Here is a 27342-nt window from a genome sequence, read left to right on the forward strand (position 1 = left end):
ATTTTTCATGGATTTATTGCCATTTTTTTACGGAATTATTGCTTATTTTTCATGGAGTTTATTGCTTATTTTTCATGGATTTATTGCTTATTTTTCATTTATTTACTGCTTATTTTTCATGGATTTATTGCTTGTTTTTTATGGATTATTGCTTGTTTTCATGATTTACTGCTTATGTTTCATGGATTTATTGCTTATTTTTCATGTATTTATTGCTTATTTTACATGGATTTACTGCTTAAGGTTTCATGGATTTATTGCTTATTTTTCATGGATTTAGTTGCTTATTTTACATGGATTTACTGCTTATGTTTCATGGATTTATTGCTTTTTTTTTTATGGATTTATTGCTTATTTTCATTTATTTACTGCTATTTTTTATGGATTTATTGCTTGTTTTTTATGGATTTATTGTATTGGTTATTTTCATGGATTTATTGCTTATTTTTCATGGATTTATGCCTATTTTACATGGATTATTGCTATGTTTCATGGATTTATTGCTTATTTTTCATGTATTTACTGCTATGTTTCATGGTTTATTGCTTATTTTTCATGGATTTTTGCTTATTTTTCATGGATTATTGCTAGTTTTCATGGATTAATTGCTTGTTTTTTATGGATTTATGCTTGTTTTTCATGGATTTATTGCTTGTTTTCATGGATTTATTGCTTATTTTTCATGGATTTATTGCTTATTTTTCATGGATTTATTGCTTGTTTTTTATGATTTATTGCTGTTTCATGATTTATTGCTTATTTTTCATGATCTATTGCTTATTTTCATGGATTTATTGCCTATTTACATGGATTTATTGATTATTTTTCATGGATTTATTGCTTGTTTTTCATGTATTTATGCTTATTTTTCATGGATTTAGGCTTCTTGTTCATGGATTTATTGCTTTATTTTTCATGGATTTACTGCTTATTTTTATGTATTCATTGCTATTTTCATGGATTTATGCTATTTTTCATGGATTTACTGCTTATTTTTCAGGATTTATTGCTATTTTTTCATGGATTATTGCTTATTTTTAATGTATTCATTGCTTATTTTCATGGATTATTGCTTATTTTTCATGTTTACTGCTTATTTTTCATGGATTTTTGCTTATGTTCATGGATTTATTGCTTATGTTTCATGAATTTATTGCTTATTTTTCATGAATTTATTTCTTATTTTTCATGGATTTATTTCTTATTTTTCATGGATTTATTGCTTATTATTCATGGATTTATTGCTTATTATTCATGGATTTATTGCTTATTTTTCATGGATTTACTGCTTATTTTTCATGGATTTATTGCTTATGTTTCATGGATTTATTGCTTATGGTTTCATGAATTTATTTGCTTATTTTTCATGAATTTTTTCTATTTTTCATGGATTTATTTCTTATTATTCATGGAATTTATTGCTTATTATTCAGGGATTTATTGCTTATTATTCATGGATTTATTGCTTATTTTTCAAGGATTTATTGCATATATGAGTCTTGAAAGAGAAGGGGGTCGTCTGATATTCTAAAAAATGCCCAAAAACAATCTTTAAAAAAAAAAAATATATATATTTATATTTTTTGCATACGAGTTTGAAAGCGAGGGGGTCATCTGATACCCGGGTCACTACGGTAGCTGCACTAGTATAAACTTTATTTATAAAGCACTTTGTAACGAGTGCAGAGAGCTTTTACGTCTTGAACCAGGACAAGATTTAGTTCTGGAGACAGACTGATGTCCTCGTCCATGACGGGACTTTCTGCTCTGATCCACTAAGAGGAGGGACAGGAGAGAGAGTCAGTGTTCAGGGGATGTTGTCCAGCTGCTACTGCGACGTCGGGGGGGCGGGGGTCTGTCTCCCTCTGGGTCTCTCTCTGTGTCTTTCTGTCTGTCCGTCTCTCTTTGTGTCTGTCTCTGTCCCTCTGTGTCTCTCTCTCTGTCTCCCTCTGTCTCTCTCTGTGTCGCTCTGTCTTTCTGTCCCTCTGTGTCTCTCCTCTGTCTCCCCTGTTCTCTCTCTGTGCACTCTGTCTTTCTGTCCTCTGAGTCTCTCCTCGTCTCCTCTGTCTCTCTCTCTGTGTCGCATCTGTCTTTCTGTCTCTCTGTGTCTCTCTCTCTGTCTCCCTCTGTCTCTCTCTGTGTCGCTCTGTCTTTCTGTCCCTCTGTGTCTCTCTCTCTGTCTCCCTCTGTCTCTCTCTGTGTCGCTCTGTCTTTCTGTCTCTCTGTGTCTCTCTCTCTGTCTCCCTCTGTCTCTCTCTGTGTCGCTCTGTCTTTCTGTCCCTCTGTGACTCTTTCTCTCTCTTCTTTCTGCTCTGTCCCTCTATGTCTCTCTCTCTCTCTGTCTCTCTTTGTCCCTCTGTGTCTCTCTCTCTTTCTGTCCCTCTGTGTGTGTCTCTCTCTCTTTCTGTCTCTCTGTGTCTCTCTCTGTCCCTATGTCTCCCTCTGTGTGTCTCTCTCTCTGTCCCTCTGTGTCTCTCTCTGTCTCTCTTTGTCCCTCTGTGTCTCTCTCTCTCTCTGTCTCTCTTTGTCCCTCTGTGTGTCTCTGTCTCTCTTTGTCCCTCTGTGTGTTTCTCTCTCTCTGTCTCTCTCTGTGTCTCTATCTCTTTCTTCCTCTGTGTCTCTCTGTCCCTATGTGTCTCCCTCTGTGTCTTTCTCTCTTTCTGTCCCTCTGTGTGTGGTCTCTCTCTCTCTCTCTGTGTCTCTCTCTGTCCTATGTCTCCCTCTGTGGTGTCTCTCTCTCTGTCCCTCTGTGTCTCGCTCTCTCTCTGTCTCTTCTGTCCTCTGTGTCTCTCTCTCTCTCTCTGTCTCTCTTTGTCCCTCTGTGTCTCTCTCTGTCTCTCTTTCCCTCTGTGTTTTCTCTCCTCTCTCTCTATCCCTCTGTCCTCTCTCTGTCCCTATGTCTTCCTCTGTGTCTCTGGTGTGTCTCTCTCTCCTCTGTCTCTCTTTGTCCCTCTGTGTTTCTCTCTGTCTCTGTCCCTTTCTCTCTCTCTGTCCCTCTGTCTCTCTCTCTGTCCCTATGTCTCCCTCTGTGTCTCTGTGTGTGTCTCTCTCTCTGTCTCTCTTTGTCCCTCTGTGTTTCTCTCTCTGTCCCTATGTCTCCCTCTGTGTCTCTGTGTGTCTCTCTCTCTCTGTCTCTCTTTGTCCCTCTGTGTTTCTCTCTCTCTCTGTCCCTTTCTCTCTCTCTCTCTGTCCCTATGTCTCCCTCTGTCTCTCTGTCCCTCTGTCTCTCTCTGTCTGTCTGTCTGAGGCCGGGGACTCAGATGAACTTAACCTCAGCAGCAGAGGGAGACTCCTGGTCTTCCTTTCCTGGGAGGGGGTCTTCTTGTGAGCCAGTTTTGTTGCAGTGCTTGATGGTTTTTGCGACTCCACATGGGGACACACTTTGAAGAAACTAGAACATAAGACATGTTTTCAGTTATTTCTACTTTTTAGTTAAGTCCATAATTCCACACATGTTCATTCATAGTTCTGAAGCCTTCAGTGAGAATCTACAATGTAAAAATAGTCATGAAGATAAAGAAAACGCATTGAATGAGAAGGTGTCTCCAAACCTTTGGCCTGTACTGTTTATCGGCCGATGCATCGGAATATCGGACTATTTAAATAACCAAATATTCGTATTGTATTGGCCTTAAAAATCCTTCATCGGTTGGGCTCTAGAAATATTTCCTGTGAAGAAAGACAGACGTCTCTGGAGCTGACAGGCTCGCTCGCTGCCTCCATTACTGCCTCCATCCGCTCTGCACTTAGAGACAGTTTAAACAACAAGAGTGGACCGATGGACAAGGTCCAGTTTCCTAAAGAGAAACGCGTGATGCTCTCAGCGTCGACTCGACTCTCGGGAGAAAGGAAGCAGACGTGTGTCGCAGCAAGGGTTCGACTCCTCAAATAGTTTGCAGTGTAAACTATTTGCAAAGCTATCAAAAGCTACAAAAATGTCAAGAAAAGGGACATATACTTCAAAAAAGTGTCTTTAAAGTCTCCTTGAGACCTTTCTGTTGGACCAGAAACAGCTCTGAGGTCGCTAGCGCTAAACAACCAGACTCCATTTAAAAAAGCATCACTTTTAGCGTGTATAGATCCAACATATTATCACATGTAAATCTGTAAAGTTTGTGTTTATTTCAACCAAAACTAGAGTTGTGATGGTTGGAAAAGTGAAAAGACGACCCAAAACAGCTTTTCATAGTTTCATTTAGTTTCTTTCGACTTTGAATGAAGTGCATTTTACGATGTTTAAATTACTCTTTATTTACATGGAGTCTGGTGGGTTTAGCGAACAAATTTATTTTTTAGTTTCTGGGCTCTAGTGGCTGGAAATCCTCTGAAATTATTTTAGTTTCTGTGTTTTTTTTGTTCCATCAGCTGCTAAGCGAAGTACAGCGCCGTCCACCAGCGCTAAAGGAGCAGCGGCAGCCAAACCGGCCCCGCCCCCCAGCACCTCCTCACCAGAGGGGGCGGGGCTTAGCGAGGAGGAGGAGGACAGGCCGAAGAAGAAGAAGAAGAGGAGGAAGTGTAGCGATGAGGAACGGACAACATCTCAGTCGAAAACAGTTGAGTACACAATATCACTGCTTTTATGTTATTGTTTCCCACGAATGAATCATGTTTGCCCCAAATAAAGCCTCCTGTCAGTCTTACCTTGGAGTTTTAATTTGGAGAAATGTTACGGTAGCCTGCTAATCCAGACCCAAATCTGAAGGATTAAGGGTCTGGCATCGAGTGATGTAAGTCGCCCATCTCGAGGGGCGGCACCGAGCGTGCATTTGAAAATCTCCCTGCACGCAATTGGATAACACTTCGACCAATCACAACAACACACGGGGTGACGATCCATAGCCTCGTATGCTAAGCTACCAGCGGAGCTAATTGGTCGATTAGACTGTCGTCATCTGTTCAGCTCGCCTCTGGCCCCGCCCACATCAGATACACCGATGTGATTGGTTCAGCTCATCTTTAGCCCCGCCTACATCAGATACCCTGATGTGATTGGTTCAGCTCATCTTTAGCCCCGCCTACATCAGATACACACCGATGTGATTGGTTCAGCTCATCTTTAGCCCCGCCTACATCAGATACCCTGATGTGATTGGTAGAGCTCATCTTTAGCCCCGCCTACATCAGATACCCTGATGTGATTGGTGCAGCTAATCTTTAGCCCCGCCTACATCAGATACCCTGATGTGATTGGTGCAGCACATCTCTAGCCCCGCCTACATCAGATACCCTGATGTGATTGGTGCATCTCGACTACGAGAGCATAGTTAATGAGCATTATTACTCGATGCCAGAGTAACTCGCTGAGTAAAATTCAGATTGTGCTCTCGGAGATCTCTGGATTTCCATGGTAACGTTACGATGCATTCAGACTAAAAAAATCAAATCTCATTGGTTTAATATTTGGTGAAATCACCAACAGTCGACGCCGCATCATCGACATCAAGGTGTTTGCTCTAAAATATAATAATGTAATAATCTTTGATGTAGTCCAGGTGTGAACGCAGCCTTGTGAGTCCCGTGTCTGGTGCGCCCCCCCAGCAGCCCTCGGACCGCCGTCCAAGCCGACCCGGGAGTCCGGAGGTGAGCGACGAGTCTGACGGCGTCGCCGTGGAGACGGGCGAGGCCGATGGAGTCGGAGAGACGCCAACGGCTGACGGGGACGCCGGGGACGCCGGGGATATCCGACAACGGCGGCCGGCGAAACGAGCCGAGCCGGCGGCGGCGACCGGCGGGGCGGCGCCGAGACCGCGACCCAGAACGGCGTGTCCATACGGGAGGAGCTGCTACAGGTAGGACCCGTCGCCATGGATACCAAAAGCATGACTTAATTACTGGATAATAAACGATACGATGCACTTTGTTCGTGCGTGTGAGAAGTGAGTGTGCGTACGGAATGAGTGTTTGTGTGCGGGGAGTTACTGTGTTGTGTGTGTGTGTGTGTGTGTGTGTGTGTGTGTGTGTGTGTGTGTGTGTGTGTGTGTGTGTGTGTGCGTATAGGGAATGTGTGTGTGTGTGTGTGTGTAGTAACTAATAGTTACAATAAAGATAATGGAACAGCGACTAGAAATAGTAGTTGCAGGACGTAGCGGTACGTAGAAGGATGTAGCAGGATGTAGCAGGACGTAGCAGGATGTAGCGGTGTGTAGCTGGACATAGACAGACATAGCAGGACGTAGCAGGATGTAACAGGATGTAACAGAACGTAGCATGGTGTAGCAGGACGTAGCAGGATGTAACAGGACATAGCATGGTGTAGCAGGACGTAGCAGGACATAGCAGGATGTAACAGGACATAGCAGGATGTAACAGGATGTAGCAGGATGTAATAGGACATAGCAGGACGTAGCAGGATGTAGCATGATGTAGCAGGATGTAACAGGACATAGCAGGATGTAACAGGACATAGCAGGATGTAACAGGACATAGCAGGATGTAACAGGACATAGCATGGTGTAGCAGGACGTAGCAGGACATAGCATGGTGTAGCAGGATGTAACGGGACATAGCAGGATGTAACAGGACATAGCAGGACGTAGCAGGACATAGCAGGATGTAACAGGACATAGCAGGACGTAGCAGGACATAGCAGGATGTAACAGGACATAGCAGGATGTAACAGGACATAGCAGGATGTAACAGGACATAGCAGGATGTAGCAGGACATAGCAGGATGTAACAGGACATAGCAGGATGTAACAGGACATAGCATGGTGTAGCAGGACGTAGCAGGACATAGCATGGTGTAGCAGGATGTAACGGGACATAGCAGGATGTAACAGGACATAGCAGGATGTAACAGGACATAGCAGGACGTAGCAGGATGTAGCAGGATGTAATAGGACATAGCAGGACGTAGCAGGATGTAGCATGATGTAGCAGGATGTAACAGGACATAGCAGGATGTAACAGGACATAGCAGGATGTAACAGGACATAGCATGGTGTAGCAGGACGTAGCAGGACATAGCAGGATGTAACAGGACGTAGCAGGATGTAGCATGATGTAGCAGGATGTAGGCTGGTCCGCATTCTTTACGGTGTGTTCAGGGGACAGGCAGCTAGCAGACAGTGAGGAGATGTTTTTTCGCTCCAATCACCTCCGTCTTCCTTTTCCAGGAAGAACCCGGTCCATTTCCAGGAGTGCAGTCACCCCGGAGACACGGACTATGAGGACGAGGACGAGGAGGAGGACGAGGACGAAGAGACGGACCGACCCGAGTGTCCCTACGGCACCGACTGCTACAGGTTGGAGGACACACAAGCTATATGTTTCTATACACACAAAGAGACTTCAGATACAGTATTAGGGACCACTAAGGTCTATATAAAAGAGACTTCAGATACAGTATTAGGGGACCACTAAGGTCTATATAAAGAGACTTCAGATACAGTATTATGGACCACTAAGGTCTATATAAAGAGACTTCAGATACAGTATTATGGACCACTAAGGTCTATATAAAGAGACTTCAGATACAGTATTAGGGACCACTAAGGTCTATATAAAGAGACTTCAGATACAGTATTAGGGACCACTAAGGTCTATATAAAGAGACTTCAGATACAGTATTAGGGACCACTAAGGTCTATATAAAGAGACTTCAGATACAGTATTAGGGACCACTAAGGTCTATATAAAGAGACTTCAGATACAGTATTAGGGGACCACTAAGGTCTATATAAGAGACTTCAGATACATTAGGGACCACTAAGTCTATATAAAGAGACTTCAGATACAGTATTAGGGGACCACTAAGGTCTATATAAAGAGACTTCAGATACAGTATTAGGGGACCACTAAGGTCTATATAAAGAGACTTCAGATACAGTATTAGGGGACCACTAAGGTCTATATAAAAGAGACTTCAGATACAGTATTAGGGACCACTAAGGTCTATATAAAGAGACTTCAGATACAGTATTAGGGACCACTAAGGTCTATATAAAGAGACTTCAGATACAGTATTAGGGACCACTAAGGTCTATATAAAAGAGACTTCAGATACAGTATTAGGGACCACTAAGGTCTATATAAAGAGACTTCAGATCCAGTATTAGGGAACACTAAGGTCTATATAAAGAGACTTCAGATACAGTATTAGGGACCACTAAGGTCTATATAAAGAGACTTCAGATCCAGTATTAGGACCACTAAGGTCTATATAAGAGACTTCAGATACAGTATTAGGGGACCACTAAGGTCTATATAAAGAGACTTCAGATACAGTATTAGGGGACCACTAAGGTCTATATAAAAGAGACTTCAGATACAGTATTAGGGACCACTAAGGTCTATATAAAGAGACTTCAGATACAGTATTAGGGACCACTAAGGTCTATATAAAGAGACTTCAGATACAGTATTAGGGACCACTAAGGTCTATATAAAAGAGACTTCAGATACAGTATTAGGGACCACTAAGGTCTATATAAAGAGACTTCAGATCCAGTATTAGGGAACACTAAGGTCTATATAAAGAGACTTCAGATCCAGTATTAGGGACCACTAAGGTCTATATAAAAGAGACTTCAGATACAGTATTAGGGGACCACTAAGGTCTATATAAAGAGACTTCAGATACAGTATTAGGGGACCACTAAGGTCTATATAAAGAGACTTCAGATACAGTATTAGGGACCACTAAGGTCTAACTACCCTTTGCGGCGACACAGACCACAACAACTGTGATTGGTCTGCTTGGCCGTGGCTTGGTAGCGTTAATAATGTTATAATAACTAATAATAATTATATAATAATTAATAATAATGATATAATAATTAATAATAATCATATTTAATGATAGAATAAAAAACTACAAACTCGACTTTGACTTTTATTTTTTTATTCCCCAACAGGAAAAATCCTCTTCACAGGAAAGAATACAACCACACAAAGAGACCAGGTAGGGTGTGTGTAACAAGCATAGTGTGTGTCCGTGTGTGTGTGTGTGTGTGTGTGTGTGTGTGTGTGTGTGTGTGTGTGTGTGTGGTGTGTGTGTGTGTGTGACGAGCATAGTGTGTGTCCCTATGTGTGTGACAAGCATAGTGTTGTGGTGTGTGTGTGTGGTGTGTGTGTGTGTAACAAGCATAGTGTGTGTCCCTGTGTGTGTAACAAGCATAATGTGTCCGTGTGTGTGTGTGTGTGTGTGTGACGAGCATAGTGTGTCTGTGTGTGTGTGTGTGTGTGACGAGCATAGTGTGTGTGTGTGTGTGTGTGTGTGTGTGTGTGTAACGAGCATAGTGTGTGTCCCTGTGTGTGCATATCGGATTTTTAAATAACTAAACATTGGTATCGTCCGGGCTCCACTCTCTTCTCTAGTCTCTCTGATTTCTAACGTTACGTTGATGCCGTCGCTTCTATTACAGCACGCGCTGCACACGCCGTCCCCGGGACGGACGACGGAGACGACGACTCTGGGGACGACGACAGCTTCATCAACGACGACAGCGACGCCGCGGGCGAGGACTCGGACTACGTTCCCCCCCCCGTCTCCGAGGACAGCGATCAGGAGGACCTCCAGGGACTGCAGAAGGAGGCAAAGGCCTTCATGAAGAGAAAGAAGTAGAGACAGACTTAGGGACTGATACTTTGTGTCTCTGCTCTGCAGCTTCAAAACACACGTCATGTACAGGCAGGATGTGTGGATCGGATGTGATCCATTCCTGCAGGTCTGGATATCAGACTGCAGTCGATTTTCAGGTCTGAGTCTCTACGGGTGTTCCCTCCCTGATGTGAGTCGAGTGCAGGTCTGAGTTGCTCATGCGTCACTTAGAAACTAGTAGCATATAAGATGCTAACGAGAGACTTCTGTAACGTCAACCCAGTGAAAATGGACCTACTTAACTAAGTTGGTTCACTGCTAGCTTAGCTACAAGTTAGCATCAAACACAACAAAGGCTGTCAGCTGAATGGTGTTTGGCGCTAACGTTAGCATCAAGCTAGCATAGATAGCTACGTTTCTGAAATGACTGCTAGCATAGCTACAAGTTAGCATCAAACACAACAACAGCTGTCATGTTAAATGGTGTTTTGAGCTAACGTTAGCAACCAAACTGTCATTGATAGCTATGTTTCTGAAATGACTGCTAGCTTAGCTACAAGTTAGCATCAAACACAACAACAGCTGTCATGTTAAATGGTGTTTTGAGCTAACGTTAGCAACCAAACTGTCATTGATAGCTATGTTTCTGAAATGACTGCTAGCTTAGCTACAAGTTAGCATCAAACACAACAAAGGCTGTCAGCTGAATGGTGTTTGGCGCTAACGTTAGCATCAAACAACCATAGATAGCTACGTTTCTGAAATGACTGCTAGCATAGCTACAAGTTAGCATCAAACACAACAACAGCTGTCATGTTAAATGGTGTTTTGAGCTAACGTTAGCAACCAAACTGTCATTGATAGCTATGTTTTCTGAAATGACTGCTAGCTTAGCTACAAGTTAGCATCAAACACAACAACAGCTGTCATGTTAAATGGTGTTTTGAGCTAACGTTAGCAACCAAACTGTCATTGATAGCTATGTTTCTGAAATGACTGCTAGCTTAGCTACAAGTTAGCATCAAACACAACAACAGCTGTCATGTTAAATGGTGTTTTGAGCTAACGTTAGCAACCAAACTGTCATTGATAGCTATGTTTCTGAAATGACTGCTAGCTTAGCTACAAGTTAGCATCAAACACAACAACAGCTGTCATGTTAAATGGTGTTTTGAGCTAACGTTAGCAACCAAACTGTCATTGATAGCTATGTTTCTGAAATGACTGCTAGCATAGCTACAAGTTAGCATCAAACACAACAACAGCTGTCATGTTAAATGGTGTTTTGAGCTAACGTTAGCAACCAAACTGTCATTGATAGCTATGTTTCTGAAATGACTGCTAGCTTAGCTACAAGTTAGCATCAAACACAACAACAGCTGTCATGTTAAATGGTGTTTTGAGCTAACGTTAGCAACCAAACTGTCATTGATAGCTATGTTTCTGAAATGACTGCTAGCTTAGCTACAAGTTAGCATCAAAACACAACAAAGGCTGTCAGTTGAATGGTGTTTTGAGCTAACGTTAGCATCAACCAACCAATCATAGCTAAAGTGTATGTACTTTGTTTGTGATGAGAAATGTTTTTTTATTTCATGGATTTCACAAATTTCAGTATGACAGTTATGTCGTGAACTGTTTACATCTGAGCATGCACGACTCAGATCTGCACTCGACTCACATCGGGGGGACAACGGGTCCAAACCGAGCCACAGCTGTACTTGTCTCACATTGGGGGGGGGGGGGGGACAACGGTCCAAACCGAGCCACAGCTGTACTTGTCTCACATTGGGGGGGGGGGGGGACAACGGGTCCAAACCGAGCCACAGCTGTACTTGAAACCAATTCTTCTTCCTAAAAATCTTTCAGCTTTCTGCACCTTTCCTGTATTCTGTGCCCAACATCAGAATTTAAAGGGATGCTTTGTCCTCAGAATCATCATTTGTATAGGAGTCAGTGTTGCGTTGAATTCTTGAAGGAAAATTGGATTATTTTTTTCTTAATGCCAAACGGAGGAATGTCTCAATGAACCGAAGCAACGGGACAGTGCCACTCGGTGGGGGGGGGGGGGGGGGGGGGGGTGGGTGGGGGGGGGGGGGGGTTGGCCTTGACCAACTGTTCCCAAAACATCAGCGCAGCATCGAAAGAGACAAACGCACCACAGCTGTGTTCCTAATCAGCACTTCCTCGTTCTCATTGTATCTTTTACGTTTTATTTTTTGTTTTTCATTTTATTTCCAGATGAAGCTCCATCTGATTGATTTGTGTAAATATGTACATTTCACGAGTGGGTCTCTCGTTCTTACGATTGTTACTGTAACTTGTAACTTTTAACTTTTAACTAGTTTTTCTAACGTTGTTTAAATACATGATTCGGTGAAAACAGTCAGTCTTGTTTTTTGATTTCATTCTGTTGTGAAAGAGAAACCAACTCACGTCAAACTCTCTCAATTCCCCTGAATATTTTACAAGAAAGACGCACCATTTAACTAGTTAACCATTTAATTAGTTTTAATTTCATTTTTTTATTTTGAACAAATTTAAAATATATATATATATATTTCTTTATACACACATAGAAAAACAAATTCCGAAAAGGATGAAAAAAAGCATGATGAAGCCGAAGCTTGTATGTTTCCCCTCTCTCATTTATAGATACATGAAGATTTAATATATAGAACATTTTGATCTCTCTACGTTATGTTTGTGTAATTCTAGTGTAAAAGAATTAGAAAAATCTGAACATTTTTAGGGCGTGTCCAAGTCTTTCTCTATTCTAAATGTCCCTGGATTTCTTTTTGTCCCATTATTTTTTTTTAATTATTTTAAATTTTTAATTGTAATGCTCGTAACATGGAAAGTGGATCGGCTCACTTTGTGCAAATTTTTAATTGAAAACAACATTGGCATATATATCTATGTACATATCTATATATATTTATATATATAGATATGTACATAGATATCCTACTGCAGTGTTCAATTTCACACTAACATTCTCACACAGCAAATAATCTCTCACACAATGTAACACTGTCCTTCAATAAAAGGGTGTAAAAATTCTTTGGGGGGGGGGGGGGTGGGACCAACATCAGCTGTGTGCTTGGCCCTCAAGTAGTATTACAGACTGGGGTGGGGGGGGTAGGTATTACCGACCGGGCGTGAGGCGAGGGTCGCTCGGTTCAACGACCAAACACACAGATCGTGAAACCTTTAAGGTCTCTAGGAGCATTTTACTAATTCTCTGTTAAAATAACAAAGACATGCTGCGTTACTGGCTTTAGAGGTTTTTGTTGATCAATGACGCGATCACTTCCCGCTGCCTCAAGATAGCAATACTCCCAGAATGCACCTGAACACACCTCCCTGTCCAAGGCCGGATCAGCTGGGAGACTTCTTCTAGACCAGGGCCACAACAGGGACAGGAAGTAGAACAGGGACAGGAAGTAGAACAGTGCTTGTGTAGCATTGCCGTGGGTGTAATATCAATAAATATGACATTATTATGTTGATTATTGGCATAAGTAAATGTCAAAATTTATGTATTTTGTCATCTGTATAAGTTATTATGATTATTATTTCTTCAGAGTGTGACTCCCAAGACATATGAGACGTGTTTTTTAAGTTTTACTGCTCTGTCTGTGATATCAGTACATATCTGGAACATTCATGTGGCCCTACAACCATTTTTAACATTCATGTGACCTCACTGCAGCCCAAATATTCTAATAACCCAGTTTGTCCTAAAGAAATGATGTTCATATCTTGACTGTAGACAACAGGGTTGATGAAGCTTTTACAGAAAATAAAACCAGAGGACAGAATTGTAAAAATGACCTCAGGTCTATAAGGGTTAAAAAATGACTAATTGACTTCGAGACGGCAGCTCCAGTCCGCCCAGGCTGAGAGCATCTTTTCTCGAGGCAAAACCGACGCTCACATCCAATATTTCCACAAACTGTGTCCAACTTTTCAGAAACAAAACTACAAACATGGCGCTGCCATCGCTGGTGGGGTCATAGAGGTTGAAAATGTCCACTTTGTGAGCCTCTCTGATGCATGGACGTATAATAAAACCTGAGTTGGAGGCGGAGCCCTTCTCATTCCAAGGGAAGTTGCTTTGGCTTCATGTGGTCCACATGAAGCCAAAAATTTAAACTTCCGCGTGTTAAACGCTGCGTATGATCCCCGCTGCTTCCTCACCGTGCGACCCATAGAGCAGGCGCATTAGAGACCTCCGCCGGCCGAGCTCCCTACTTCTGCTTTAGCGCTCCAAATGTTGTCGGATCAAATCCACTGATTTAAAGACGTCTCTTTTGCAATGTAAGTCTACAGGGAAGCGGCTTTTCAAGCCAGGGGGCATCATTCGACGGACACGGAAGTTGTAATTCCACTGTTTGGGGTGGCTGTGGCTCATGTGGTAGAGCAGTCTCCTACCAATCAGAAGTTTGGGGGTTGGTGGTCCTGCAGTCCTGTGTCCTTGGGCAAGACTCTCAACCCCAAATTGCCCATCGGAGTCTGATGAGCAGGTGGCACCTTCTATGGCATCCTTGGCCACCAGGTAAGGTCACATGCATGTAGATGTAGCAAAATTCTTTCTCAGCATTTGACCAATCACAGATGATCAAGGACCTTGACCAAGGTCTTTGATCAAGGCCCTTGATCAGTGCCTTGATCAAGGGCCTTTGTCAAGTTCCTTGATCATCTGATTGATCATCTGTGAGGGCCTTGATCAAGGCAGTGGCTGGAAAACCTAGGCAAACACCCAGATGAAACCCACGCAAACATGGGGAGAACATACAAACTCCACACAGAAAGGCCCGGAAAGACCTGGATTTCAACCCAGAACCTTCTTGCTGTGAGGCCACGATGCTGTCCAGTGTATGAATGTGTGTGAAGGGTTCCTATGCTTTGAGTCGTCGTACTGTTGAGCCTGATCTGATGCTGTTTGCGTGCCGTTGTTTCCGATGTTTGTCCTTTTTACCGTAGCCGAGCTCCCCCTGCGTCCTCCGTCACTCGGAGAGAAGACGTCCGCACGTCTCCGTCGTCCACGGACTTGGAGGCCACAAAAGTCACCAGCCTCAGCAGGAACTGGCCTGGCTTCTTCAGGCGCTTGGTGTTGCTCCGGACGCTCATGAAGCAGATGGTGTTGATGACGCCGTTGCTCATGGCGATGCACTCGATGATGTAGAAGGCCACCAGGGAGTTCCTGTCCCTGGAGATGAGCGTGGGGTAGAAGTCCCGCAGCAGGGCAAAGACGTAGTACGGCGACCAGCACAGGACGTAGGCCACCAGCACCAGAATCAGCACGATCACTGTCCTCCGCCGCCTCTGGAGCCTCTTCCGGATCTGCTCCGTCTGGAAACCCGGGACGTCTTTGAACCACAGCTCCCTGGAGATCTGGATGTAGCAGACGGCCATGGCGGTCACCGGGCCCATGAACTCCAGAGCAAAGATGAGCAGGAAGTAGGAGCGGTAGTAAACCTGCTGGTCCACTGGCCAGATCTGAGCGCAGAAGGTCTTGTAGGAGCGGCCCTCCACATGCGGGTACGTTGTCTCGGACGCCATGTAGGCAGACGGGATGGAGATGAAGATGGGCACGACCCAGACCATCAGGATCACGCAGTACGCCGTCTGGAACTTCATACGAGGCTTCAGAGGGTAGAGGATCGCCAAGTACCTGCAGACAGGAAGAGAAGGCTTTAGTCTTTAGAGGAGTCTGGATCAACGGAAGTACATTTCCAGGACAAAGCCTGATGAGCGACGTCAACATGTGCAGACTGGCAAATGTACGACGCGCCAATCCGTACGCCATTATTGGCGTGTTATCAAGAGACATACTCGCTTTGCATATCAACGCCGTTTGGCCTCCATTGACTTACATTAGCGATAGCGTGAATTTACGCCGTAGCGAGTAGTATGAAAGGGTGGAAATCTGCGTAGGGAGGTTGGTGTGGGGGGGGGGGGGGGTTATGGGGGTACGCCAAAAAGCGATTATGCGTCTTTTTAGCATGCCCCCATACCCCCACCCCCCCACCAACCTCCCTACGCAGATTTCCGCCCTTTCATACTAATTGCCACGAAGTAAAAAAAAGTTTTAGGTCATTTTATGGTTGCAACCCGCCAAAAAACCAAGAAGAAGAAGTTGTAGTTCATTTCCGCCAGTATTTCCTCTCTGTCTCACACATGGGGTGGGGGGGGGCAACAAAGACAGATGGACCTGGACGGACGGGGAGACGAGAGACTTTCTGAATCTAATTGATCAGGAACTCGTGAAGGAAATGTCCGACAGAGGTTAGGACGAGCCGTGGGACGTCCTGCGGAGACAATGGAAGACGCTCAGACAGAGAGACATGTCCATCTAGATCATGTGTTGGTAGACGTGATCTATTTTGTCTAGAAACACTTTGTTGTTGCTTGAATGTTGTCTAGACCTGCTCTATCTGTAAATTATAGAGCGGTCTAAACCTGCTCCATCTGTAAATTATAGAGCGGTCTAGACCTGCTCTATCTGTAGATTATAGAGTGGTCTAGACCTGCTCTATCTGTAAATTATAGAGTGGTCTAGACCTGCTCTACCTGTAAATTATAGAGTGGTCTAGACCTGCTCTATCTGTGAATTATAGAGTGGTCTAGACCTGCTCTATCTGCAAAGTGTCCCATGAAAACTCTTGTTATGAATTGATACTAATATTAAAATTGAACTGAAACTGAACTCTTTAGTCTGAGTTGGACCAGTTCCTCAGAGTGGACTCACCTGTCCACAGCGATGGCGAGCAGTGCGTTGGTGGACACGTAGAGAGAGACGGTGCGGAGGTAGGTGGTGGAGGCGCAGAGCACCAAGCCGTGGTCCCAGGACAGCTGCTTGACCACGTAGTAGTCCATCAGGAAGGGACAGCACACGGCCGCCACCAGCACATCGGACACGGCCAGGTTGGCGATCAGCAGGTTGGTCAGGTTCCGCAGCTGCTTGTAGCGAACGAGGCTGGCGATGAACAGACAGTTTCCCAGTCCGCAGACCACCATGATGACCACCAGGACCACGGCGATGACGATGGTGGCCGCGAAGAAGGCCCGGCCCCGCGTGGTGTCTGGGATCTCGTCCAGGGGGATCTCGTAGTCCAGACGCTCACTGGCGAGGATGTAGTCTGGCAGAGGCGAGCTGCTGTTGGTCGGGGCGTCCATTCTGGATCAGGTCTACATGCTCAGGGGTCTGCAGGGAAAGGGTAAGGGACAATTAAAAAAAAAAAAACATTAAATCAAGTCATGTAAACACCCTCAGAACAGCTGCTACATCATCATCATAGTCATTGCATTTCTGTGAGCAATTTTTATTTTTTATTCTTATGTGTGTGTGTATATATTTACATATACATGTATACAGTATATATACATACATACATAAGTACAGTATAGATAGATACTTTATTCATCCTGAAGGAAATTTTAGGCATCCAGAAGCAAGACAACCAGAACACAACAAACACATATATCACACATACTATATATATATATATATATATATATATATATATGTGTGTAATATATGTAATATACATGTAATATACATGCATATATATACTGAATATACATTCATACTGTACAAACACATATATATATATATATATATATATATATATGTATATATATATATATATAAATATATCAATAGTATATATGTATGTTGGTGACCTTGGTTACATTTGCCAACTACTGTTTTCCAAAGGTAAGAATGAACTTCCAATCTTAACTTGGTGTAGGACTCGAGTCAGGTCTTGGACTTGAGTCCGGACTCAAGACCGTGTTTCTGTGGTCTATGAGTTGATGACGATATATGATCGCAACGCGAGACGGGAGACGTTCCTACACACTGGCCCTTTAAGCAGACATAAAAAATTTAACAAACACAACTCCAACAGAGGCAGACAGCGAAGGAAGCTGTAGTAGAAGAGGTTTTTAGTCCTATGTCTTGCACAATGTTTTTGTCTTTGATTCAAATGTAGGTTGTGTGTTTTTTCTTTTAGTCATTTACTGAGGATTGTTGGAGGTGCCCAAGGAATCAGACGTCCATTGCTAACAACTACTTCTGTAATTGTTGTGCACATGACCAATAAAGATCCTTATAACCTTTGAGCTTCAACGTCACACTTTAGACATTAAAGTTAAGATTGTCAGGGTGTCGGCCGCGCTGCAGTCCAGACAAGTCTCTGTTTCTCTCTGGAAGACAAGTCAAAGGGACTTCATCAGGTCTTTGTCCACAGCCCAGCAGAGTCTCTGGACCACTGGTGAGTCCAGCTGATCAGATTTAACTTCCTCCAACCAGGATTACCACTGAGCTCCAGCTCTGCTCAGGCAGGACCTTCCTCTCTTTTCCTTTCTGGTGAGATGTGGAACAACATGAGGACGGCTGGTAGTCTGCAGGCCGGTCTACAGTAGCCCCCTTTAACAGCTGGAACCGGTCTACAGCAGCCCTCTTTAACAGCTGGAACCGGTCTACAGCAGCCCCCTTTAACAGCTGGAACCGGTCTACAGCAGCCCCCTTTAACAGCTGGAACCGGTCTACAGCAGCCCCCTTTAACAGCTGGAACCGGTCTACAGCAGCCCCCTTTAACAGCTGGAACCGGTCTACAGCAGCCCCCTTTAACAGCTGGAACCGGTCTCTCTGGGGCCGCTCGCAGGACTTTAGGAAATGTTGTAAAAGTTAATAAGTTAGTTACGTAGTGTTGAAAACGTCAAAGAAGTGACAAACATTAAAAAAAGCGTCAAAAGTGTTGAAAAAAGGGAGAAAACCATAAGAAAAGTGTTGATTTATTTGGGTTAACCAGTGTCTCTGTGCAGCTCTCAGGACTTCAGGAACTGAATCTCTATTGTTTGTATTATTATTATTATATATATTTTTCAAGTCAAGTGTTATTGCCAGTTTCTTCACATACAGTTTACTGGAAATGCAGCGGAATCAAAAGATAAGACATTCCTACCATAAGATTAAAAAAGTGCAGATAGGGGCATTTTTCCTGACAATAAAACAATAAACGGCAAAAAGATCACAAGACGAGATCACAAGACGAGATCACAAGACGAGATCACAAGACGAGATCACAAGACGAGATCACAAGCAGCAAAAACATGCATGTGATGTGATGGGGTGGAGCAGAAAGATGTGCAAAAAATACAATAATGCAAACAGTTGTAAAAATACAAAATCAAAAATAAACAGCAGCTACTTCAGAGTCCAGAGTTTTTGTGAAAAAAGATGCCTTGTACTATGTATATAGTATACATGTATATGATTTTATGCTAACCACTTGAATCGGCATTTGTCACTATGACCTTCTGGCAAATTAAAAAGTAGCTGACGTTAGCAACCTGTGCCGACAGTGTCATGTGTAACTGTCTGAGAAGCTGCCTAGGCCAGAATTAAATACTTCACTTGCACATATACTACACTATACTGTACTATATACTGGTACTAAACACTTGCGCTTACATGCATACTTCCCTTGTGTATACGTATATACTTCACTTGCACATACATATCCAGTATACTGCTACTAAACACATGCACATACATGCATCTTTCACTTGTGCGTACATATATACTTTACTTGCACACGTGTGAGAGTGTATGTGTGTGCTTAAAGGGATACTTCACCGTTTAACCTCAAGCTTTGCATGAGTAGAAACCGGTAGTATTTTTGCTTCCCTCCCTCATGTCCCCCTGAGACCAGATTTCACTGTATTGTGGGTTTGAAAAAAAGCCTCTGATGACGCAAAAGTGGTAGTTTAGCGTCATCTGAGGCAGTTTTGCTCAGAGGCTGTGGACTACAAGCCAGGTAATTCAGCGTGTTTTCAACCCGTCCATAGGGGGTGGGGCTGTCACTACCCGATCAGAGCCGATTTAGTCGAGTGTCAGCCATCTTGAAGCTACGCTAACAGAATCTCTCTTTCAGCAGCAGACTTTTACAACAATTATGTGCATTCAAACTACCGCACATGTGTCGCACCGGGACATATAGACAGATCAGAGAATATGCAGAAAACTTTATAACACCCGGAATACTCGACACACTACACGAGCAGATTAAATACGAGATTTTAGGCTGCTAACATGGGACAATGTATAAGCCGTTGCTCTATGCACGTAATCCAGCCTGTTGTTCCCAGAACGGGCCGGCCCCATGGGTCTTACTTTTTAAGTCTCTTCATATGCTTATATAGAGTTTTTTACAGTTTCAACAATGCAACTTCATTATAAGAAATGTGCATTAATTTAAAGAAAGGCAGCATCAAAAAGAAAGGTCTTCAGCCTTGATTTAAAAGAACTGAGAGTAGCAGCGGATCTACAGGTTTCTGGGAGTTTATTCCAGATATGAGGAGCATAGAAACTGAAAGCTGCTTCCCCCATCACCGCCAAACAGACTTTTGCCGTGTTTCTGTAGCTTAAGCTTGCTACATTTATTTGGAGGCTAACGTTAGCTTCAGTATGATGAAGCTTAATTTACTGTAGAATGCAAAGTGATTAAAATAATGTTTATGTACTAATTCAGTTCAATTTTATTTATAGTATCAAATCAAAACAAGAGTTATCTTGAGACACTTTACAGATAGAGCAGGTCTAGACCACACTCTATAATTTACAGATAGAGCAGGTCTAGACCACACTCTATAATTTACAGATAGAGAAGGTCTAGACCACTCTATAATTTACAGATAGAGTAGGTCTAGACCGCTCTATAATTTACAGATAGAGCAGGTCTAGACCACTCTATAATTTACAGATAGAGCAGGTCTAGACCGCTCTATAATTTACAGATAGAGCAGGTCTAGACCACTCTATAATTTACAGATAGAGCAGGTCTAGACCACGCCCTATAATTTACAGATAGAGCAGGTCTAGACCACTCTGTAATTTACAGATAGAGCAGGTCTAGACCGCTCTATAATTTACAGATAGAGTAGGTCTAGACCACTCTGTAATTTACAGATAGAGCAGGTCTAGACCGCTCTATAATTTACAGATAGAGCAGGTCTAGACCGCTCTATAATTTACAGATAGAGCAGGTCTAGACCGCTCTGTAATTTACAAATAGAGCAGGTCTAGACCTCTCTATAATTTACAGATAGAGCAGGTCTAGACCACTCTATAATTTACAAATAGAGCAGGTCTAGACCACTCTGTAATTTACAGATAGAGCAGGTCTAGACCACTCTATAATTTACAGATAGAGCAGGTCTACCCACTCTGTAATTTACAGATAGAGCAGGTCTAGACCTCTCTATAATTTACAGATAGAGCAGGTCTAGACCGCTCTATAATTTACAAGTAGAGCAGGTCTAGACCGCTCTATAATTTACAGATAGAGCAGGTCTAGACCACTCTATAATTTACACATAGAGCAGGTCTAGACCACTCTGTAATTTACAGATAGAGCAGGTCTAGACCTCTCTATAATTTACAGATAGAGCAGGTCTAGACCGCTCTATAATTTACAGGTAGAGCAGGTCTAGACCGCTCTATAATTTACAGATAGAGCAGGTCTAGACCGCTCTATAATTTACAGATAGAGCAGGTCTAGACCGCTCTATAATTTACAGATAGAGCAGGTCTAGACCGCTCTGTAATTTACAGATAGAGCAGGTCTAGACCACTCTGTAATTCACAGATAGAGCAGGTCTAGAGCACTCTATAATTTACAGATAGAGCAGGTCTAGACCGCTCTATAATCTACAGATAGAGCAGGTCTAGACCGCTCTGTAATTTACAAATAGAGCAGGTCTAGACCACTCTATAATTTACAGATAGAGCAGGTCTAGACCACTCTATAATTTACAGATAGAGCAGGTCTAGACCGCTCTATAATTTACAAGGACCCAACAGTTCTAGTAAGTATGAAGAATTTAGTGCGACAGTGGCGAGGAAAAACTCTTTTTAGGAAGAAACCTGGGACAGACCCCAGACCCAGGCTCTTGGTAGGCGGAGTCTGACAGAGCATGTTGGGGGGGGGGGGGGGGGATGCACAGTGGCAATAACAGTCACAATGAAGATAATAAAAAACTATGACTAGAAACATTAGTCATAGTAGTTCATGTCATTGCAGGGCATCACAGAGTGTAGCAGGACCACGGCGACCGCTGCAACCAAGTACTAATGAATAAACTAGAGTTTCTGACAGAAATGTACTGCTGAGCCAAGCAGCCATGACAGGAGATAACGTTTCAGTAGCGGTGGGATGGGGAACGGCACATGTTTGTTTACAAGAAGGTTTTTTGGGGGCTTTTGAAATGATGAAGGCAGAAAATCTGCAAACTTTCCCGAACGCTAACCTGCTTGGCAGAAGAACGAGACATGTTCAGCGATCCAAAATGTTCAAATTAACTTTGTGAAAACACACAATGAGATGGTCAAAGTTTAGAATGAAAACATAGGCAACACCCCAATAACAATGTCCACAGTGTTAGCATGGTTAGCATCGCCTAGTCTCTGTCCTGATTGGCAGGTCCTAAAGCATCTCCTGCTTTATTGTCAGTTTTGAAATAAATCGGACCATCATTTACTAAATGAACATCATAATGTGTTGAAGAAGACTTGAAACTAGCAATTGAGACAATAAACTTATTATGAAAATGTTTACTGAGGTAATGAATCAAGTGAGAAGTAGGCTCTTTTTTTCTCATAGACTTCTTTTTAAAGCCAGTGGAGTTGCCCCCTTCTGGAAATTAGATAGACTTCAGCTTTCAGGAGATTCAGCTTTGGCTTCACACTGTCCAGTATTTTAACAGTCTATGGCTGTTATTTAAGAGTCTGCACAAAAAGATGGGGACCTATTCTGCGAGCTTCAGATTGCTAGCAAAGATAAAATGCTTGTAGTTCTTAACAGCTAGGAGCAAGTGGATATACTTAAACACCAGAAATCAAACCTGTTTCTTAAAGAAAATTGTATTTTGTATGAATTGTTTGGATTTTCTTTCACCCTTTGTGTAGATATGGCTGCTGCAAACTATCTGCCATCTGAAGATCAGTTTCTGTGCTCCATCTGTCTGGATGTGTTCACTGATCCTGTCTCCACATCATGTGGACACAACTTCTGCAAAACCTGCATCACTGAACACTGGGATACTAATGACCAGTACCTGTGTCCGCTGTGTAAAAAGGTTTTCAACACAAAACCTGAGCTGCATGTCAACACTTTCATCTCTGAGATGGTCGCTCAGTTCAGACAGTCAGCTCAACAGAAAGCCAGCAGCAGCAGCTCAGAGCAACACGTGTCCAAACCAGGAAAAGTTCCCTGTGACGTCTGCACTGGAACCAAACTGAAGGCCCTGAAGTCCTGCCTGGTGTGTCTGGTCTCCTACTGTGAGACTCACCTGGAGCCTCATCTGACCATGTCAGGTCTGAAAAGACATCAGCTGATCGACCCTGTGGAGAACCTGGAAGGCAGGATGTGTACGCAGCACGATAAACCTCTGGAGCTGTTCTGTAAGACCGACCAGACATGTGTCTGCATGCTCTGCACTGTTTTAGACCACAAGACGCATGATGTTGTTCCTCTGAAAGAAGGATATGAAGAAAAGAAGGCAGAGCTGGAGGCTGAAATCCAGCAGATGATCCAGAAGAGACAACTAAAGGTTCAGGAGATCAAACACTCAGTGGAGCTCAGTGAGGAAGATGCAGACAGAGAGATAGCAGAAGGTGTTCAGGTCTTCACTTCTCTGAAGGAGTCTGTTGAGAGAGGCCTGAATGAGCTCATCAACACCATCAAAGAGAAGCAGAAAACAAGAGAAAAACAGGCCGAAGCTTTCATCACAGAGCTGGAACAGGAAATCTCTGAGCTGATGAAGAGAAGCACTGAGGTGGAGCAGCTCTCACGCTCTGAAGACCACCTCCATCTTCTCAGGGGGGTCCAGTCCCTAAACACCAACCACCCTCCACCCACCAAGGACTGGACAGACATCAGCGTCCGTCCATCATCATATGAGGGGACTGTGGTGAGAGCTGTGGCTCAGCTGGAGGAGACACTCAGTAAAGAGATGAAGAAGCTGGTTGAGTCTGAGCTGAAGAGGGTCCAGCAATATGCAGTGAATGTGACTCTTGATCCTAAAACAGCACATCCTCTACTCATCCTATCTCATGGTAGGAAACATGTCCGTGTTGGTGATGTAAAGAAGAATCTCCCAGACAACCCAGAGAGATTTTCTGGTTGTGTTTATGTTTTAGGAAAACAGAGTTTCTCTTCAGGCAGATTTTACTTTGAGGTTCAAGTTAAAGGAAATACTGAATGGGATCTAGGAGTGGCCAGAGAGTCGATCAACAGGAAGGGACCAATCACACTGAGCCCTGAGAATGGTAACTGGACGATAGTGTTGAGAAATGAAAATGAGTACGAAGCTGCCGCTTCCCCTTCAGTCCGTCTCTCTCTGAAGTGTCCTCCTCAGAAGGTGGGGGTGTTTGTGGACTATGAGGAGGGTCTGGTCTCCTTTTATGACGTAGATGCTGCAGCTCTTATCTACTCCTTTACTGGCTGCTCCTTCACTGAGAAACTCCTCCCATTCTTCAGTCCCAGTGACAATGATGATGGTAAAAACTCTGCCCCTCTGATCATCTCTCCTGTCAGAGTCAACTAATCCCTTAACTTTGATTTATTCATTTTTATTTTGGGAGACAAATGTTAATAATTAGTTCAGATCTTATTTTCTATCTTTTTAATGTAGTGATTGATTTACACTTCCTTGTTAAGATTTGTTTTATTATGTATTTTATTACATAGTCAACAAATTCATTTAATGTATTCACCTCTTCAACACTGCATCAGAATATCTATTTTGTAAAACCTTGGTTAAATCCAGACATTTATTTTTAATTTCCAGAAGAAATCAGTTTCAAAAGACACTTTCATGTATGAGTAAGTCCGTATTCACAGTAACTGCAGGTCTTTCCATACATATTGAATGGGGGTAGTGGTTTGCCGCAGGGAGGAGACGGAAAAACAAAATTTTGAGAGTGACTCAACTTTTGGAGAAATGCAACCCTGCATCACGCTGCGGTGGCCGAACATGTAACTGGAGATCAGACTGGTCAGAGGGGTTTGAGGCGGAGGGAGAGTCTCGTACAGGAAACAGGAAACATCACTGCCTCTATCTCTGCCACAAGAACGTTTTACAACACCAAACACAAGATCTGAACTGCCTGGGAGTTTGGGGAACAGCTGACTGTTTCCTGCAACAACAAAGCACTCGCTATGTCTCGCTTGTCTCTTTTCTTTCTCCGGGAAATAAAGCCGCCTTCAAGTTCAGTCGGAAATGTCAAGATCTATAAACCATCTGACAGAAAACATTAAGTGTGACATATAAAGTGTACTTGTGCTACATTGGGAAGTCACACAAATAGGATGCTTCAGTCACACTCCAACTGCTGTACAACCCTGCGGAAAATTTGTGGATCACTTTCTTTGGTCAACAGAGTCTCACTCCCATCGAGTCAAATACGGACGCTTGGTCAGGACTGTTGGCTTCACTTTTGACGCAGTTAGGTTCAGGAAAAGGTCGTGGGTGGGTTTACGGTTCCATGACACGTGGGAAGAACAAGACAGTTGGGTTTAGGTAAAGAAGAACGGGACAGTTGGGTTTAGGTAAAGAAGAACAGGACAGTTGGGTTTAGGTAAAGAAGAACAGGACAGTTGGGTTTAGGTAAAGAAGAACGGGACAGTTGGGTTTAGGAGAAGAAGAACAGGACAGTTGGGTTTAGGTAAAGAAGAACGGGACAGTTGGGTTTAGGTAAAGAAGAACAGGACAGTTGGGTTTAGGTGAAGAAGAACGGGCCAGTTGGGTTTAGGTAAAGAAGAACAGGCCAGTTGGGTTTAGGTAAAGAAGAACGGGACAGTTGGGTTTTGGTAAAGAAGAAACGGACGGTTGGGTTTAGGTAAAGAGAACGGGCGGTTGGGTTTAGGTAAAGAAGAACAGGACAGTTGGTTTTAGGTAAGAAGAACGGGACAGTTGGGTTTAGGTAAAGAAGAAGAACGGGACGGTTGGGTTTAGGTAAAGAAGAAGAACGGGACAGTTGGGTTTAGGTAAAGAAGAACGGGGTGGTTGGGTTTAGGTAAAGAAGAACAGGACAGTTGGGTTTAGGTAAAGAAGAACGGGACAGTTGGGTTTAGGTAAAGAAGAACAGGACAGTTGGGTTTAGGTAAAGAAGAACGGGACAGTTGGGTTTAGGAGAAGAAGAACAGGACAGTTGGGTTTAGGTAAAGAAGAACGGGACAGTTGGGTTTAGGTGAAGAAGAACAGGACAGTTGGGTTTAGGTAAAGAAGAACGGGACAGTTGGGTTTTGGTAAAGAACGGGCGGTTGGGTTTAGGTAAAGAAGAACGGGGCGGTTGGGTTTAGGTAAAGAAGAAGAACGGGACGGTGGGTTTAGGTAAGAAGAACGGGGCGGTTGGGTTTAGGTAAAGAAGAACAGGACAGTTGGGTTAGGTAAAGAAGAACGGGACAGTTGGGTTTAGGTAAAGAAGAAGAACGGGACGGTTGGTTTAGGTAAGAAGAAGAACGGACAGTTGGGTTTTAGGTAAAGAGAACGGGACGGTTGGGGTTTAGGTAAAAGAAGAACAGGACAGTTGGGTTTAGGTAAAGAAGAACGGGACAGTTGGGTTTAGGTAAAGAAGAACAGGACAGTTGGGTTTAGGTAAAGAAGAACGGGACAGTTGGGTTTTGGTAAAGAAGAACGGGGCGTTGGGTTTAGGTAAAGAAGAACGGGGCGGTTGGGTTTAGGTAAAGAAGAAGAACGGGACGGTTGGGTTTAGGTAAAGAAGAACGGGGCGGTTGGGTTTAGGTAAAGAAGAACAGGACAGTTGGGTTTAGGTAAAGAAGAACGGGACAGTTGGTTTAGGTAAAGAAGAAGAACGGGACGGTTGGGTTTAGGTAAGAAGAAGAACGGGACAGTTGGGTTTAGGTAAAGAAGAACGGGACGGGTTTAGGTAAAGAAGAACAGGACAGTTGGTTTAGGAGAAGAGAACGGACAGTTGGGTTTAGGAGAAGAAGAACGTGACAGTTGGGTTTAGAGAAGAAGAACGGACAGTTGGGTTTAGGAGAAGAAGAACGGGACAGTTGGGTTTAGGAGAAGAAGAAGAACGGACAGTTGGGTTTAGGAGAGAAGAAGAACGGTACAGTTGGGTTTAGGAGAAGAAGAACGGGACAGTTGGGTTTAGGAGAAGAAAGAACGGACAGTTGGGTTTAGGAGAAGAAGAACGGGACAGTTGGGTTTAGGAGAAGAAGAACGGGACAGTTGGGTTTAGGAGAAGAAGAACGGGACGGTTGGGTTTAGGAAACATAGGGACACGATCCCCGGTCTCCAGGGGAGTGTCCTGTGTTACTGACCCGTCCACCCCACCAACCAACCTCCCCACGGGGATTTTGGGCTTTCATACTATTTGCTACCGTAGTACCTTACCGTGCGTGCTACACACGCTGAAGGGGGATTTAACGCGTTGTTTCTGACACTGACATCCTCTCTCCAAACATTGGTACTTTACAAGTTCGGAGTAAGAACGGGTTGTACACGCCTATAGTGTCTACAGAACATAATATCTGTCATAATACCGTGTATAAAAGTTAATGAATGTTTTGATTTTGTGTTTTAGTTCATTATTAGTCACTTTGGTTGTGTGGGTTTGTTTTGTGGGTAAGATTTGTTTATAAGTCAAAGACATCTGGAGACATGTGATTGTAAATATAAAACCTGTAAAATAAACCAGCTGTTGAACGCAAGGTCTGAGTGAACAGTGACCTGAGCACCACCACTGAACACACAGC

The 27342-nt window shown here is 43.4% G+C and overlaps 2 protein-coding genes and 1 long non-coding RNA gene across 3 annotated transcripts; 1 reads left to right on the top strand and 2 right to left on the bottom strand.

Annotated features, from left to right (window-relative positions):
- Window positions 1-4507: 4507 nt before the first annotated feature.
- Window positions 4508-24919, top strand: LOC116679347 (E3 ubiquitin-protein ligase TRIM21; the record flags this gene model as incomplete). Its single annotated transcript, XM_032509015.1, is given in 4 exon segments — window positions 4508-4553; window positions 5539-5789; window positions 7116-7244; window positions 22524-24919. Coding segments are annotated over 3 exon segments (1932 nt in total). The 3' UTR covers window positions 24164-24919.
- Window positions 14517-16761, bottom strand: LOC116679348 (prokineticin receptor 1). The gene is made up of 2 exons (XM_032509016.1): window positions 16299-16761; window positions 14517-15221 (listed from the first exon to the last, which is right to left on the bottom strand). The coding sequence occupies exons 1-2, from the start codon at window positions 16724-16726 to the stop codon at window positions 14522-14524; spliced, it is 1128 nt and encodes a 375-aa protein (XP_032364907.1). The 5' UTR covers window positions 16727-16761; the 3' UTR covers window positions 14517-14521.
- On the bottom strand, window positions 24790-27342 carry LOC116679349 (uncharacterized). The gene is made up of 2 exons (XR_004329488.1): window positions 27080-27342; window positions 24790-25005 (listed from the first exon to the last, which is right to left on the bottom strand). It is a non-coding gene; the product is annotated as an uncharacterized LOC116679349 (long non-coding RNA).

This window comes from Etheostoma spectabile, unplaced genomic scaffold (genome assembly GCF_008692095.1).
Source record: "Etheostoma spectabile isolate EspeVRDwgs_2016 unplaced genomic scaffold, UIUC_Espe_1.0 scaffold00010686, whole genome shotgun sequence".
In the NCBI taxonomy this organism is placed as follows: domain Eukaryota; kingdom Metazoa; phylum Chordata; class Actinopteri; order Perciformes; family Percidae; genus Etheostoma; species Etheostoma spectabile.

Coding starts and splice junctions, on each gene's coding strand:
- LOC116679348 (XM_032509016.1), bottom strand. CDS start 16,726: ATGGACGCCCCGACCAACAGCAGCTCGCCTCTGCCAGACTACATCCTC. Junction 15,222..16,298: donor CTCGCCATCGCTGTGGACAG/GTGAGTCCACTC, acceptor TCCTGTCTGCAG/GTACTTGGCGATCCTCTACC.